The 15,470-nt window shown below is 27.1% G+C and overlaps 1 protein-coding gene across 1 annotated transcript; it reads right to left on the bottom strand.

The window, feature by feature from the left end:
- Positions 1-672: 672 nt before the first annotated feature.
- Positions 673-14,748, bottom strand: LOC114125515 (myrosinase 1-like). Its single transcript, XM_027989198.2, is given in 18 exon segments — positions 673-958; positions 1,606-1,712; positions 2,961-3,098; positions 4,014-4,174; positions 4,581-4,722; positions 5,058-5,155; positions 5,596-5,782; positions 5,889-6,011; positions 6,592-6,632; positions 6,635-6,725; positions 7,106-7,692; positions 8,528-8,644; positions 8,783-8,946; positions 9,591-9,744; positions 9,827-9,874; positions 11,175-11,248; positions 13,712-13,845; positions 14,126-14,748. Coding segments are annotated over 13 exon segments (1,962 nt in total). The 5' UTR covers positions 8,802-8,946; positions 9,591-9,744; positions 9,827-9,874; positions 11,175-11,248; positions 13,712-13,845; positions 14,126-14,748; the 3' UTR covers positions 673-807.
- Positions 14,749-15,470: the final 722 nt, after the last annotated feature.

Raw genomic sequence — 15,470 nt, 5'->3', positions numbered from 1 at the left:
CATGAGCTTTAATTTAATTTTTAACCTTTTTCGGTGAGAACAGTGTTTGGGAATAAGCAAACAATGGAAGGAAGCTGTTTGATATCCACCGAAATTTTACTTTAATATGGAAATATTAAAAAAAAAGTAGGCAAGTGGGTACTTTTGACCCATATAGAATATCTTTTTATTAATATTTAAGAAAAAACTAAAAATATCAAAAAACTCTTATACTTATAAATAGCTCAAAGAAGTCAAAATATTTTGAAAATCATATCATAATATGTAGAATATGATAAGATTTTGTGAAAATTTCAGTATCTACAAATATCGTTTTTTAAATACAATAAAAAACAAAAATCGGGTAAGGTTATTATTAATAAGGTTATTACTTATTATTATAGAAGATAGAATATCTGTTCTAAATATGTTAAATTCAAACAGTCATAAAAAATTAATTTGATTTTCCAGTAAAAATTTTTTTCTAATATAAGTACTAAACACGTATAAACTATAAAGACATAAAGACTACAATTGTGTTAAATTTTAATATTTTAAACGGTAATTTTTTCTTAATTTTTAATTTGTCGAAATTTCATTAATGACTAAATATTTATCATGGTTATTATAATATTATGGTTATTTTAAATTATTGTTTTATAATTGCACTTAAGATTCATATCGTATGCAGTCTAATATTTGAACTTGCAGTATGATTAAGTGATAACTATATTTATATCATACAAGTATATTGAATAATGTATATATAAAACAAATGCGTATTAGTTATACAATTAGAGCTGTATAATATATTATATTATTTCAATATTAATTGTTGTAACAACAATTTTCATTTGTTAAGAACGGTTTAATCAGTTTCTTATTTGTGAATACCTCTCTGAACCACCTGGTTGACGACTTGTTGGTACGTGGTCTGTCATCGTCGTCAAAGTCGACTTTGTAAATTCCATATTTCAACCTATAATGAAATACAAATTTGAAATGTCCAGATAATAACGTATTTTTATACAAATAAAATAAAATTAGGTATGGTGCGTAGCATTATAAATACTCTGTATAGTGTATAGTGTATACATATTTTAAATTTAGCATTTAGGTAATAGCCTTATTATTTGATTTTATTAGCTATTCTGCTATATAATCGTATGCCTATTAAAAAGGTAATTAAAATAAATATTCTAATTAGATGCTAATTTTCAAATTGATCAATTAATTTAAGTAGTTATAGTCTGTGGCCTGTGGTATAGTGCTCTTCTTTTAGGTTTTATTAAAAATTCTAAATGTCGATCATGTAATACTTTTAAAGTTTAAATTATCTTAAATTCTCAGAGTAGTTTCTAGATCTAGAACAACAGACACCCAAAAATTTGCAAAAAAAAAAAAAACATAATATTAAATAAATGGTAGATTCAGTTTTAACCGAAATCAAAAAAATGTCTCGAATGAGTAAATTTATCATTGATTTAAAATATATGTATCTAATATCTATTTTATTTACATCATTTACAATACTCTAATACTCAATATTTCTTAATTTCTTAATATATACACGTTAGTACGTTACTTAGTGAATATTACTGTTATTATTCAAGTGAATGAAAATACCTGTAACCATTCAACCATTCCATCGAATCCATTAAAGACCAAACACAGTATCCAATAACATTAACATTGTAATCGTTCATTGCAATAAGTGTATGGTTTAGGTGACCCTAAAAAATAAAATAGTGCACATTATTATCACAAATAAATAACATAATCATAGTTTTGTTTATTATATTTTTTAAATTAATTTATATGCATAGGTCATTTACGTTACTAATGAGTAATGAGTAACTACGTATTTTATATACGAGGGATGTCCAGAAAGTAAGTGTACAAAGGCTCTCGCAACCGTAGAGAATATTCTTTACTGTGTTAGTTACATCGCCGTACAGCTTTACTCCTAAGATTTAAAACAAGATCAGAACGAGTTCAGTACGTTGAAAACTGTGGTCGCGTGAATTTTTCTTGTGAAACATGTCGTTCGAGTCGGCCCGTCAAGTACGAAATCCGCGCCGTTATCCGTTTACCTATCGTTGTGAAGAAATAAATCTTCACACGAGATTTTTAATAAGGTACGAACCGTTTATGAAGAAGACTATATGAATCGTACCAGTGTGTACAAGTGGTTTAGGGAGTTAAGAGACAGCCGTACGATGTACATGACGATTTGAGAAGTTGGAGACCGCAGATTTTGACCAACGACATTGTGAAAAAAGTCGAGAACACGATCCGTGACGATCGCAGAGTGGATGAACTTTTTTTTAATGTTTCCGCGACTGTCAAGGTATTGCGAGGCCATAAAAAATTGAGGAGAACTATTTAAATTAGAAGGAGAGGTCTGCTGACAAGATGAGTCTACTTGCCGCCCGACAATGCCATACCCCACACAGCCAATGTCACGGAGCATTATTCTTGGACTCCTTTAGATGAGATGTTTTGAAATACCCCGCGTATTCCCACAACCTGGAGCCTTTAGATTACCATCTGTTCACTTCCCTAAAGAAGCACATGGGCGGAAAAAAATTTTCAACCGACGAGGAAGTGGCGGCAGCGTTCTACGGAGCAGACTTCAAAAAATTAATCTGCCAACTCACAACCAACATTGAAAAAGATGGCGACTATGTGAAGAAAAGTAGCATACAAATATTAATATATTGATGTAACCATGTATTTTTTTTTTTTAATAAATTTTTTTAAATCCAACAAAAATTGAGTATACTTACTTTCTGGACATGCCTCGTACATACCTATGTAATTACATAATTTAAAAAATAAAATAAAAAATAAAAAAATTTAAATAAATCAACTGCATATAATTGCTAACAACTAAGCTAAATATTTTGAAAATTGAATTATGTTTAAAAAATTATTTCCGGGTCCAACGCTACTTATTTTAAATATTATACTATACATACGTGATGGTATTTCAATTTTTTTAAAGAAAAATTTAATCCTTCTGGTTCTGGATATCCATTTTCAGTAATAAAAATTTCCGGATGGTTGTAGGACTTATCAATCCAATTTAAAATTAAGGACATTCCTTCCGGTACACTCTAAAAATTATAAATTTATCATTTAAATCAGACATTTATAATATAATATTATTTATATTTACCAAAACTATATAAATAAATAGTTTAAATATGTTGCATACATGCGGAGATATGATTTCCAAAAATTAATTTAAATCTATAACTTTATAAGTAATAGAATAATCAGTTAGGTAAAATATAGAATTTAATAAAACAATTTGGGCATTTTAAACTCCGTAGAGATATTCTATTTCGAAGATTGCACTTATTGCAGGCTATTTTTAATTTCAAACTTAGAATGTCATTGTAAATATATATTATCACTCGCAAGCCCCGATGCATTAGTATATTTATACTTCATCAGTTTATCAATCAGAAATTGCCGTAGCAATGTATGGTATGTTACCGTGCAGACCCATTTCAAGTGTTAGCCAACTTTTGTCACTGCCCTTTTCGTATAATCATGTATTGTAAACTTGTGTCTTTTATTAACACATAAATTATGATTATAATATATGAAAAGAATTTAGGCAAAATCAAAGTTAGCATTCATTACATTACATTTACATGTAATTTATAAAGCAAAAGTCATGTAACACATTACGAAGTTCCAAATAATATTACATTTTCATTTAACTACGGTATTATCCATTATCAAGTACCTACTATCATCGTGATAATTGCTGTTTAGCTACAGTATATTAACTACCTTATACTACCTTTTAATTTGATTAGGAACAAAGTAAAAAAAATATTCTATTTTTGTAATTTTTAAATATACAGTTACATAATATAAAATGTTATACATACTACGATATACCCTTTCCTATTCTTGAAGCTTTGCTTATTTTATAATTTTCAGTGAATTTAATGTAGATAATATATATTAGTGACACTTATTTAAATATTTAATTGTAGGTATACAAAATACATTACCTTACACCAGGGTTTATTTTCAAGTTCTTCATCGCTGTTAAGCAGAATCTTTTTTATATTTGCATCAAGTTCACTTACAGTTTTTCCTTCTCTTTCGTCTTCAGGCAAATCAGTCACTTCGAAGGACATATAATGATTTAATGACACAAAATCATAAGAACCTATAAGTAGAATATACCACATTTTATAATATACTCAAACTCAATAAAAATTAGTAATTGAAATTTTGTTGATCGATTGTAAATTTTTCTGATGGTACACTCTCCCGGATCAATTCTAGTTAGGTTAAGTTAGGTTAAATATTATAAGCAAAGATATTGAAAGTATTACCTATTTTTAGATTTATTACTTACTAATAATAATAACAACTGTATTTATGTATAATATGTTATAAGATAAGTACATTGCAATTTTTTTTCTGAATGTGTGCGAATATTTTAAATGTAAATATTATTTTTAGTTGGTACCTACCTTTAAATACTAAAAAATAATTATCTTATTTTTCAACATTAAATTTATTTGATTAAACGTAATTAATGTATACACTCTATAATATACATAATATACCTTTAATAAGTTTTTTTTCACCATCAGAAAACCTCTGGAAACGCACATCAGATATATTTAGTCGTTTGCTATTGTTGTGCACTCTGGATCGCACTTCTTCTGGGTAATCACCGTAGGTCAATGGATGAAGTATCATCCCAATCTATATATTATAACAAATTTAAGTACGGTATCAAAGTTGAAAAATTAAAATAAATATGGTTACATTTTAATTATTTGAGGAGGAAAAGTTTAGGGGCAATATTTTATAATAAAATAATAATCAAATATAGACTAAACAAACTTATTAAAATTATGGTTTTCAAAACTTAGAAGTCCTATTTTTTAGTTTATACTCGGCTATTTAAATATTTATTTTTTATTTTGCAAATTTTGTTACAAAAACCAAAAAATAGGAAATTTAAATTGGGGACATTATAATTATCCAAGTATTATTCAAAAGTCCTCATAATAATTATAAAAAAACTGTTATTTAACCTGAAACTTTAATCCTGCTTCAGCAGCATCTTTATCCTCTTGTCTGTTTTTATTTAACGGATAATACCAATCACCAACTACATTAACGCTAATTTTCCCTGAAAAAAAAAATGATAAATTTTTTATAATACGTAATAACTTAAAGTAGGTATATAATAAAAACAATAATGTATAGTAGCATTAGTAGCATAACAGTTCAGTAATTTCTAGAAATAAATTTTATTTTTATTTTCAATTATTTATTTAGTAGGTATAGTAAGTGTTTGTGTAATAGTCAATACTCAATAGACAATACCTAAACTGACTAAACTCAATCATAATGTGAAATATGAATACATTATACAATACATTTCTCAATGATTATACTTATTTGTAAGTAATAAAACTATAACTTATAAATAAGTACCTATTTATAAAATATGATAAACAATACTATAATTTGGTCTAATATTATAAGTACTCTACTGGTATACTAGCCTAGCTGAATATACCATAGTAATTAAATTATGCAATTGTTTAAAATAATTATAAAGTTTACCATTTTGGGTAGATTTGTATTTTTTTTTATAAACATCATATGCACTAGCATGAGCAAGAATCATGTTGTGTATAGCTAAATAGTCGGCCACACCACTCATATGATGTCCTAACGCTGGAGCAGCATTCACAGATTTGTAACCTTCAATTGCCACAATAGGTTCATTAATTGTTGTCCACAGTTTAACCTAAATTAAAATTTATTTAGTTTTTAAGAATTACCTAATTAAAAATTAAATTAAATATTAATTCTTTAATGAATTAATAACTAGCTACTGTTATAAATAAACTCACTCGGTCGCCAAATGTTCTGAAGGCAAATTCAGCGAATATTGTAAAATAAACTACCAAAGCTTTATTTGACCAACCACCAATCATTTGCAAATGCCTCGGTAAATCAAAATGATGTATTGTAACCTTTATTTAAATTCCATGTTGTTAAATAATTAACCATATTATTAAAAAAAACATTTATAAAACAATCAATTACCCTATACAAGGCTATGTTTTTATTAGCGCAATAATTAAGGTGCACGAGCGCTCAAAAATTGTGTGTAATGTTCTATTCATTAATAGTAAATAGGTAATTAAATTGTAATTTAATAAATTTAGAAAAATCGCATTTACAACAATATGTCTATGTATTAGATTCTTCAGACTTTTTTTCTTGTTAGATTAGTTAAGATATAAAATATTGAAATGTTTAAATAAAAGTAATAAAAAAGTACTATTTTTAATGAATTTAAAAAAAATACTCTCTACTTATTTTATTTTTTATTTACTAGCACTTAAAATTTAAAAAAAACAACTACATAAAATTTAATAAACTAAACTCGGCTTTGAATCTTTATCGAATGTAATAACTAGTAACTAGTAAGTAATAAAAAATAAAAATAAAAATAATAATGATGTCTTGCACTAATCGGTAATCCTTATTATTATTCAATAAATAATTAATTTTCAATGACAATTTTTACCAGTTCGAATGAATACTTACAAAAGGTTCTATACCATTTTCTATAAGTTTATTGATTAATTATTGTAATAATTCACAGCATCTTCGTTAAATTCTCGGGCATTTCCCTTTGGATATAGTCTTGACCAACTTAATGAAAATCTGTATACTTTTGCCTGGAAGAGTTAAAAAGTGATTACTAATTAACATAATAACACAATTCAAACAACTAAATCAGCTTACTTTACTTATGCGGAGTGCTTAATTGTTTTTAATTTATAAATGTTTATAACTGATTAACTACTGGAGATACAACATTCAATATTATTACACTTCAATTTTCAGAAAAATTTTGTTTCGAAAAACGAGATTTAAAATATTAAAGCTAGGAACGATAAAAATGTAAAATAACCTTTTAATTGTAGATTACATTTAGTAAAAAATTATATATATTTAAAAAACCATATAAATTCTCAAGAAATCGACTATTTTACGATTAAAAAATCATTCTGTATCTATAAATATTAAATTGTATAATTATGTATACTATATTTACCCCGAGATCCTTGAGCAATTTAACGTCTTCATCGACTTTATAGTATGAGTTGCACGCCACATCTCCGGTAGCCGAGTTCAGATCGGTGCGGGACTCTGTGTGCAAGGCATACAAGTCGTAAGAGGAAATTTCGTCGATAGATGGAAGCTTGAGCACGGTACGAAGCAATTTATCGGGCAGTGATTCGTAAATGGGTACTCCCTTGTAGTAGTCGACCACCCTAGGGGGCCGGCGTGGTAGATCGACGGTCCATGGTTCCGTGTCGTAGAAAAAGTTCAAGTTGTCGTTGCTGCTAGATAGTAAGTTAAAATGGTTAGACAGCGACGCACCGGCCAACGGCGACACATTGTATTCACCATCCAGCCATTGTTCCATGTATTTATTTATTTCGTTCATGTAGGATTTTTTTGGCTTAACGGGTTGGTGGCCCAGAATATGGGTGCTCCTTATGGCGAAGAGTTGGTCTTCTTTCGGCAGCTCGGGTAAATTATTGTTATTGTTGCTGTCAATCTTCGGTAAAAACGTGTGCATGAACATCAAATGCTTCCTGTGATGCGTTAAATCGTCCCAAATACTCTCGGTCTTGCCTTCGCACGTATAAGTAATTTTTATAATAATATTTTATCAATAATATAATATTAATCCCTACCTGACATTGATATAACTTCTTATTCTTAGAGCGAGTCGTAGATAAATAGATATTATATAATTGGTAAAAATATAATTAAATTAAACACAAATCTATCTATAAACTGCAAATTTATAAAAGTCATGGATAATAGTGTAACTAAAATAACGCGTTACATAATTTTGTTAGAATTGTTTCCATGTAACGATAAAATACAGTGTACATTTCTTTTGATAAGTGGTAATTTCTAAAATATAACACACGCTACCATCATTTCAAATACTTCAAATTCAAAAATAAATATTACTATAAATATGAATAATTTGATTATTGGGTATACGTATACAGATAAATATAATATTTTATAAATTCCTATATTATATTTATTCCTATACATTCTTTTATTATATTTATTATTTACCTAATTTTAACTTGTCACAATTCAGTTTTCAATGATTTGAAGTTTGAACCACGTAATAACTACAAGACGAGTCGATTGAATCCAATATTTAATAAAAAATTAATATATTTTAAAAGTTAAATATTTGTAATTGTTAAATGTTAAATATTTAAATTTTATTTTTTTAGTATTTCTATTTACGTTAATCAAATTAGAGAAAAATATACGTACGATGTGAATTTTTTGTATATAACGCGTGGTGCATTGTTGTGTTTTAGATTAAAGTTTAGTAACTTCATTACAATTTCAAGTACCAAGTAAAATAACTTTAATTACTTTTTAACTCAACACTGTAATTTAACTTATCATAATAAATAAGTATACATCGACTTACCAGAGATGTTCCATGCTCCTTCTACTTGATATGCGCTACTGCCAGCCCCAAATAAAAATCCTTTAGGAAATACCAACTCGTTACAGTACGCAGAGACGACCAAGGAAAAAATAAAAACTATGACATAAACATTAATTTAATACATATATTAACAGAATTTTCATTCTTGTACTAAGTAAAATGTGTAATACAATTATGTATAAATCCATAATATAATACCTACATACATTTCATTTTTAAAAAAATTACACTCACCAAATTCTAAAGCTCTCATGTTTAATGATTTTCTACATACCACATAGAAAAGTCCAAGTGATTCTAAAATAATGTAGTCCACGTCTACGGTCTTATAGGTACGATAATTTATAAATTATCTAATCTTTTACAGTTTATTGGTCCGTAGATTCAATACCGATCATCTATAAATAAGTGAAGATTAAAAAAGTGATGATAATAACACTTTTTAAAGACAGATATTAAATATTATTTATAGGATGGTATTTGACCTTATACTTTTTTATAAAGTGAAGATGTTCATTGTCTTCTTGAAAAATAAATAATAAAAATAAAAAAATTGCTTCAATTTCTTAAATACGAAGAGAAAAGGTTAGGTAAGGTAACCTTGATCCCATCATATTCCTATCTGGAAATTTTACTATACTAAGTATTAACGTATATATTTAGTATTCAATAGCTACTTGCCTACTTACCTATGTTTAAACTATAGTTATATCAATAAATTATAATAATTTATGTATAAAAAAAAAGTAGTTGACATCATATTGTACATCAAATTAAGTTTTATAATAACAATATTATATTTTATTATTATACTTTAAGTCTTTATGTACAACATACAGAAAGTTATTAAAAATACAAACTCCAATCAATATTATAGAAATAATAACACATAATTTTTGTCAACAATTATTTGATAGAAAATAGAAAACTATTAAAAATATATGTTGTATAAAATTTTATAAAATAAAAGTATAGAAAATTAGAAAATTATTATGGTTTTAATAACTTTTAAATTTTAATATGTATAACATAAAGTACCTACCGAGTATTCTTAATCTGGATTCACTGTTCCACTTATTTCACTTATTACGTTCATTTTCCACATACACAGTGTAATTATATACCTACTATTTGTTATGATATTTATTCTTAAGCTGTTCTATAATTGTTGAGCTATAATAGTATTGTACTAGAAGCTAATAAAAAAAAAAAAAAAAAAATTAAAAAAATTAACATTAAGTATGTAATAAACTTTTTTTTGGTCGAAAATTCAATTACCTTAATGATTAATTAGCCTTTTTTAAAGTTGATCGAAAAGTGTATCGCCTGTTGAGTAAATTATTACGACCGATATGTTAAATTCTAAATACAGTTAAATTTTCAAAATATTAGGGATTTTTTTCAAGCTTTTTATAAACAACTGACATTTTCGATTTTCCAAAGTATTTTTTTTTTAAATGTCGATAAAAAATTTTATAAATAAAAATAAAAATTGTGTGCGTGTGTGTGTACACGACACACGTAAAATCGAAGTTTTCAGTAAATAGCTCAAAAAAAGACAAAATATTTTGAAAATTTAACCGCATGTATAGCTAGATATAACGCTAATATAAACATTTGGTGAACATTTCAAGTATTATAAAAAAATATTATTACTTAGCCATCGGTAACCAATAAAATATAATTTTATTTTCATAAATATAATCAATTATACTATAATTAACTTTATAAATTTATACTTACTATAAATTACATATTTTCTTTTTTTTCATAAATATAATAAATCTTAAAAAAAAATGTTATATAAAATACAATACCTAAAAATAAAATACCTGTAAATTACTTAAAGTGAGTCAAAATATTTAGAAAATTATAATATGTGTAGAAAATTTCAAGTCTATGGTTAGTTTAAGTTTTGAATTACTTAAAAAAACCTCTAACTAGGTATTTGATTATAAATCATTATTTTACGCGAGAATATCCAATTTTGTCAAAATGTAACCAAGATGCTCACAAAACATATTTTAATGAATTCTTTTTTAATTCGTATAAACAAAATTTATAAGTAATCAATTTATTACCTATTATTGTTTTACATAGCTCTCTATATTATAGCCTATAGGCATTGGGTTGTTATTCTTGTAATCTTGTATTCTTGCAGTTATATACACAAAATGAATATAAATTATATCTATTATTTGATATTATATGAATACCTATACAATAAACATAAATAGTTATTAAACTTTAAGCCATTAAACCTATGACCTTTTGTCCTTTTCTCTCCTATAGGCTATACATGCAACAAAATTATACAAAGTGTTTAGGTAAGTTATAACACACCTAATTATTATGAAATATATTATTACCTAGTTATTGTAAACTTTTGTAATTAGAATCTAGATGCATATAAAATATATTTTACTATGGATGTGCATTGTGCACCTACGCATGATCTTATAATAGCGAATGCATATATAATATTAAGTTTAAATGAATTATAAGCATTAAAACGTATAGTACCTATGAACTGTGAATATGCAGATTCGCAAGTACGTACCTATTGCTGTTCATTTCTTCAATAATGAATTTATTTAAAAATTTTGAAATGTTTAAAGTTACTCACATTTTTTATTAGTGTCCTACAGTGTCCTATAACGGCATACTCTTCTTTTTTTTAAAATAAAATCCAACTTTTTCCTGCAAATTATTAAGCAGATGATTTTTTTGAAAATATTAATCTAAATCAATACATTTTTCAGAGTGATTTCTGAGGTACCTACCTATATAAAAGTAAAATATGTGTAAATTATTCAATAATACATTAATACCTAATCGTAGTTATTATACATTTGTACTGTATATATCCACTAAAACCTGCTTATAAAAGTTATAAATTATAATTATACTAATACTAATATAATTGAACATATATATTTATCTACTTAATTTATAGTAATATATAATATAATTATCTAGTAATATATATAATCTCCAGAGGCGAATTCTCCAGGCATGCTTAAGAATACAAACATAATTATAGTTTAAATACAAAAATTATTTTTTCATCAATAAATAATAATATACAACATATTTAGAAATATCATGATTAGGGCTGGAATTTTAATTTCCTAAAAAAATCTTAAAAATGCAAAAATTACTTTAAAAATGCATTTATATTTATTATGGCTTTTTTGTTATTATACGTTGTTACTTAATTGTTTTGTTATATTTCTGTTTTCTTAATCATTCATTGTAAAATAATAATTAAAAAAAAAAATGTTTAATATTTTAACTTGTTTTTGCAAGTACATATTAGCCAATAGATATATAACGGCGATAATTTAAGCGGAAAGTCCTAACTATGATAAAATTGTTATCGACGATAATCGATTGTCGTGCTATATAATTTATAAATCTTATCATCACGCGTCGGCAGTTTGCCGAAAATATCTTATTAATCGCAACAATGTTTGTTCATTTTATGAACAAATTATGAAAAATTCTCTAGAAACTAAGAAAATGCCCTAAAATTTTAAAAAAATGCCCTAAAAACGCATTTAAGGTTAATTTTGACAAAAAAATGCAAAATAAAAAATTACTTTTATAAATTAAATAGAACTAAAAATTATGATGCATTATGATAAATGAGCATGCCCATACTCCGGAGTCAGCATTCGCCATTGATGATCTCAGATTCGTCTAAAGTTAAATCCGACCTAAAACAAAGAGATGACCTTTCATCCACCCTATTTATAACCTAGCTCTAGAAAAATAATAAGAGACACAAACGACGACCAAAGTATGGATACATTGATAAAGTACCTATATACTAAATGATGTAGATAATTAATGTTCAAGTTTTATGTTAGTGTATGTAGATTGGGTAATATACGATTTGCGAATGGACCTTTTCCGGTAACACGATTGCGAAAGTTTTTAACTGACTTTAATTTTGTGATGTATTCAGATTTGGTGGTAATAACAAATTTTTAAATAATAATTTAAAAAAATAATTAAATAGTAATAACTAATAATATAAGGTTTTTTTTTCTATTACGCCGCGCCGGGCGATAAGATAGATAGGTATACGATGTAGAAATTATAATGATTAGGTATTATTATTTTATTTTTTTTCTATAACGGAAAATTAGCACATATATTTTGTAACAGTATTATTAATATTTATAGAATGAAAATTGTTTTAAATTATCAACGTTTTGTTTATTTATTTATTTTATATTATTTTGATTGTATTATTTTATTTTTTTATTCAGCTTCTAATGTAACACTAACATGTGAATTTTGTAACAGTAGGTACTATTAATATTTATAGAACGAAAAATGTTTTAATTATTCAACATTACACTACATATTATTTTGTATAATTTTATTTTAGTTTGTAACGAAGAGTTGTTATTTTAATTGTATTATTATTTATTAATAGCAATAGTTTATATTTTTAAAAAAAATGTTTTAATTGAATTCCCGAACATATTCAGAAATTATAAACTTTGCAACGTAGTCTAAAAAAACGTTCGCAATCGTTCGTTTTTCGACAAAAAAAACAAATTCTCTGTTAAGCGTCATTCGTTCGCAATCGTGTTGTACCCGTGCAAATTAGATTGTGGTAATGGGTGAAATTATAAAGACGAAGTCATCAATGCAACAACCAAGTTTATAATTAATGGCCAGAATGGGACTGCGCATACAAACGAGAGGAAAACTAAGTAGGTATACTATCATTTCGAGAAGACCGCCAAATAAAGATTTAGATTCTATAGATTAGTGGTGTCAAACTCACGGACTGCGGGCCACATCCGGCTCGCAATGAATATTTATTTCTTCAAAAATTTTGATTTTGATTTTGTTTATTTTAGATTTAGTTTTAAAATGAGTAAAAAAAAGTGCTTTGCCCACTAACCTTAGGTGTAATTGGTGTAAATATGTATGGCCCGTTGATAATTTAAGTTTGAGACCACTGCTATAGATGTTAATTAATTATAAATTTCAACTATACTTATGCATGAACATTAATAACAAAAATGTGTATAATAGAAATAAACGAACTAATCACGCTATTGGAAATAGATATTATTTCAGTATTATTTAATTTCTTAGATCTAAGCTATTATATTTAGAGAATCAAAGATACCATAATACCATTTATAGTTACCCGGGCTTCGAGAAGTATAATATCATATGCTTGTGAAATCTGGTTATTGATAAAAAGTGGTAGCAGAAGACTTATCACGTTCGAAAGGAAAGTGTTACAAAAATATGAACCAATCTTTAACCTAGAAATGCAGACATATAAAAATAAAAAAATTAACAAAAATATAAAGATAGATTATAATATACGAGTATAATAAACCAGGTGACATACTATAGTACCCTTTATTAGGAGAAAACGGCTAGAATGGTTCGGGCATGATGCCCGAGGCGCGAATGGGAACCTAATTCAAAATGTGTAAGTCAACAAAATAAACAAAACAGACCCCCCTATAGGACGACGACTCAAAACCCTATGGATAGATATATAGTTGCTAAAGATTTATTAATAATAGAACAGAATACCTGCACTTTAGACTGCGTATCACTGTACCGAAGAGATAGGTGAAAAGATATTTCGACGGCAGTGCTGCTGGTCCCGAGTCCACCGTTAAACTGACGAGGACGACAAATAAATTCAAAGTATACCTACCCTGTTCAGAATGAGATCGTATACCTAGGTGACGGCCAGTTTTCGTCACTGACGGTCAAAGCTTCCACCTATGGTGAGACGATAATTCCGATAGACTATAAAGCTAGTGATGCGATTCGTTAGCGCTGCGAAACAAAGCCACGCCCATGCGCAAAAGTTGGCCGCCGAGGTATACGATCTCATTCTGAACAAAGTACTTTACTCGTACAGTACTCGTTAGTCACAAGCCCGTCCACCACCTCATTTAGACAATCGTTCCAAAACAAAAAAAAAAAAAACTGTTCAGGCCACATTCTCACTCCATAACGGCGGAGGGATAAGACCTGCTCAAGAATGATGAACTTCGCTAACAAAACTGGGGAAGGGTAAGCCTGTTCCTGTTCTAGTGACCAAGTCGAATGTTAAAAAAAAAAAATGAAAATACTCTTAATGCGGGTAACTATCTACATTGTGTCGGTACTATTAATTTAAATATATTAGGTGAGATGCCTGGAGAGAAGTATAACGGCATTAAGTTCATCCGGTGTTCCTAGAACGACTAAAATTCAGATAAAAAGGTACCTACCCATGTAATATTATTAGGACATAAGGTTAAAATTATGTAGTAAACACTAGGGCACTAGGCATAGTCAAAAGTATGAAAGTATTATTTACAATTGTCTGTATAGAAGAATAAAGACATCGATTGACAATTATATGTTTTATATTTTATACACACGATATGAGAAATATAGATTATTTATAGGATTTATGCGGCATTATGAGTCTATAATAGTGTATCTATAATGATCGTATAGTTCACAATTCACAACTATAGTATAATATACTAGGTATAGGTATAATAGTTTCTTACTAGTTACTACTGCGATAGGTATAAGACTAAATAAAACTTTGAGTTTATTTTACTATTTGGAATTAATAAAACAATTTAATTTATAGATAAAAATTAATAATTTTAATTTTAAGTCAAAAATTTTAATTATATATTGAATTATTTTACAAAATCATTAAAATCCTTACGAATGTTTTTATTCCCTCTCACTTATAGTATCCTCTAGCGTCAGTTATCGCCCAAAAGTTAGCATTCGTCTTGTCTATGCCCGAGAATCAAGTTGAGGTACTTATGTGACCGTCGACCGTCTCATACCTATCAGCTGTTGAGCTGTGTGAACGGTGAGATCTTATATTCTTATCTATAAACGTGGCATCGTGGTGATA

This window comes from Aphis gossypii, chromosome 3 (assembly GCF_020184175.1).
Source record: "Aphis gossypii isolate Hap1 chromosome 3, ASM2018417v2, whole genome shotgun sequence".
Classification (NCBI taxonomy): Eukaryota; Metazoa; Arthropoda; class Insecta; order Hemiptera; family Aphididae; genus Aphis; species Aphis gossypii.
The sequence above is the reverse complement of the archived record's forward strand: the minus strand, read 5'-3'. Positions and strand labels throughout refer to the sequence as shown.